The 1,939-nt window shown below is 65.7% G+C and overlaps 1 protein-coding gene across 1 annotated transcript in view; it reads right to left on the bottom strand.

The window, feature by feature from the left end:
* Nucleotides 1–1,939, bottom strand: part of NTN3 (netrin 3) — a 6,518-nt gene that overhangs the window by 1,212 nt on the left and 3,367 nt on the right. Inside the window, exons 4-8 of the mRNA XM_024759616.1 lie at nt 1,144–1,938; nt 884–1,072; nt 644–793; nt 425–475; nt 222–296 (exon numbers count right to left, since the gene is read on the bottom strand). Coding sequence (XP_024615384.1) covers nt 222–296; nt 425–475; nt 644–793; nt 884–1,072; nt 1,144–1,938 — 1,260 coding nt within the window. The remainder of the gene's footprint in view (nt 1–221; nt 297–424; nt 476–643; nt 794–883; nt 1,073–1,143; nt 1,939) is intronic.

Below are 1,939 nucleotides of genomic sequence, written 5' to 3'. Positions count from 1 at the left end.
GGAGCCTGCGGGGGTGGGAGGCGGGGTGGAGGAGGAACACAAAGAGGACACGCCGCAGCGGGAGCACGGAGAGGCCACGGGGGCTGACAGGGCGGGGCCGGCGACAGCGGAGGACCTGAGGGCCGGGGGATGGCCTTGGGGTCCAGCGAGGGTCAGAGTATACAGAGGGAAAGTAGGGCAAGGTGAGGAGGACGGGGTCAGGAGGCCTGAGGGTGGCCTACCGTAGTCCTTCCTGCAGAACTTCTTCAAGCTGATGCGGTAGCTGCCACGGGCAGGTTTGCAGTGCAAGTCGCAGTCTGGGAGGAGGGTGCAGGAGGAGGTTGGCACCAATCTGCACCTCCTTCTCCCACCCTCTCCTCCTCCCCTCCTGGAATCCATAGCCCCCTCCAGCCAAAGACATGCCCCCTCTGGAACCTCCACTCACCCTGGGGCTCCACAGGGCTGCTCTCCTCAGTGGGTCCAGGGACAGGGGTCTCTGTGGAGAGGATGAGATAAAGGCCTTCCTTTGAAGGGAGCCAAGGGAATCTGCAGGGCTCAGGGGACAGTTGAGGGGAGCAGGGGGATCTGCGGGGCCCAGGTAGGCAGCAGCAGGGAGCTGGGTTGACCCTGGCTGAGGTGGTCTAAGCAGGGCAGCATCACTCACTAACGCAGGGTGCCACTGGAGAGCGGCTCTGCTGGAAGCCAGGGGCACAGCGGTTGCAGGTGAGGCCAGTGACGCCATCCTTGCAGGGACACTGGCCTGTGGTCTGGTTGCAGGTTTTGCCAGCAGCACCAACAGGGTGACAGTCACAGGCTGAGGATAGAAGTGGGATGGTCAGAAGCCCATCTAGGGATGTGGGAAACCAGAAGGTGAGGGTGTGCAGGTAGCTGGCGGCAGGCTCACCCCTACAAGCACGGCGGTCACTCAGGGCACGGCCTGGGTCTCGATAGAAGCCCTCCTGGCAGTAGTGGCAGTGCCGGCCGGCAGTATTATGCCGGCAGTTGAGGCAGACACCTCCACTGCGGCGGCCAGACAGTCGGTACAGCTCCATGTTGAAGCGGCAGCGGCGGGCATGGCCATTGCAGGAGCAAGCTGCAGGGAGGGATGAGTCAGGGACAGGCTGGCCTGGTCTCAGATCCCCAGGCCACCCTCCAAGGCCTCACCAAGGCAGGCGTGGGCTTCCTGGGCTGTGGCCCGCTGCCATGGCCTGTCGCAGTAGAAGGGCTTGCAGCGGCCGCAGTCGGGGCCCTCGGTGCCATGCCGGCAGTCGCAGATCAGATGGCCCTGGGTGTCCAGCAGGCACCTGGAGGCATGCCCATTGCATTTGCAGCGCCCGCCCACCTGGAGCTCAGTGGCTGAGTAAGAGTAAGGGGCCATGGCCGTGGCGTCCCTCGTGTCCCCCAGCATGGTAGGCCTTGTGAGCACTACTTGAATGTCTGTGGCGGTCACCCAGTCTTGGAGCACCGGGCTGCTGTCCAGATCCAGGCCTGGCGGGCTGCCGTCCTGCACGCTGAAGGCCAGAAGGCCACCCCCATCAGGCTGGACCTGGGGCTCAGGGAAGCACAGGGCTTCGGGCCCCAGGCCAGCTGGGCCATCTGCAGGGGCAGGCACACGGCCATAGTCTACGCCACAGCGGGAGGAGAAGAAGCCCAGTGGGGTCCAGCTTCGGCCATGGTCCTGCGACTTGAGCAGGGCCACCGAAGTGGGGGGTGCAGAGCAGAAGCGCAGGCTCACGAACACCAGCTCAAAAGCCTTGCCGAGGGGCACTGTGAGGGTCACGTTGAGGGGCACCTGCGTCAGCGAGTCCGAACGCCAGCACACCGGGCTTGTGGTACCCCCTGCGGAGGTCAGGAGGGTGGCAGGGTGTGCCCGCCGCGGGTCCGAAGCGTCGCAGGCCCGCGTGGCCGGCCGCCCGCACGTGCTGGACGCCAGCACCTCGCGGCCCAAGGCCGCGTTCAC

This window comes from Neophocaena asiaeorientalis, unplaced genomic scaffold (genome assembly GCF_003031525.2).
Source record: "Neophocaena asiaeorientalis asiaeorientalis breed wild unplaced genomic scaffold, Neophocaena_asiaeorientalis_V1.1 scaffold254, whole genome shotgun sequence".
In the NCBI taxonomy this organism is placed as follows: domain Eukaryota; kingdom Metazoa; phylum Chordata; class Mammalia; order Artiodactyla; family Phocoenidae; genus Neophocaena; species Neophocaena asiaeorientalis.
This window is presented reverse-complemented; position numbering and strand designations above follow the sequence as displayed.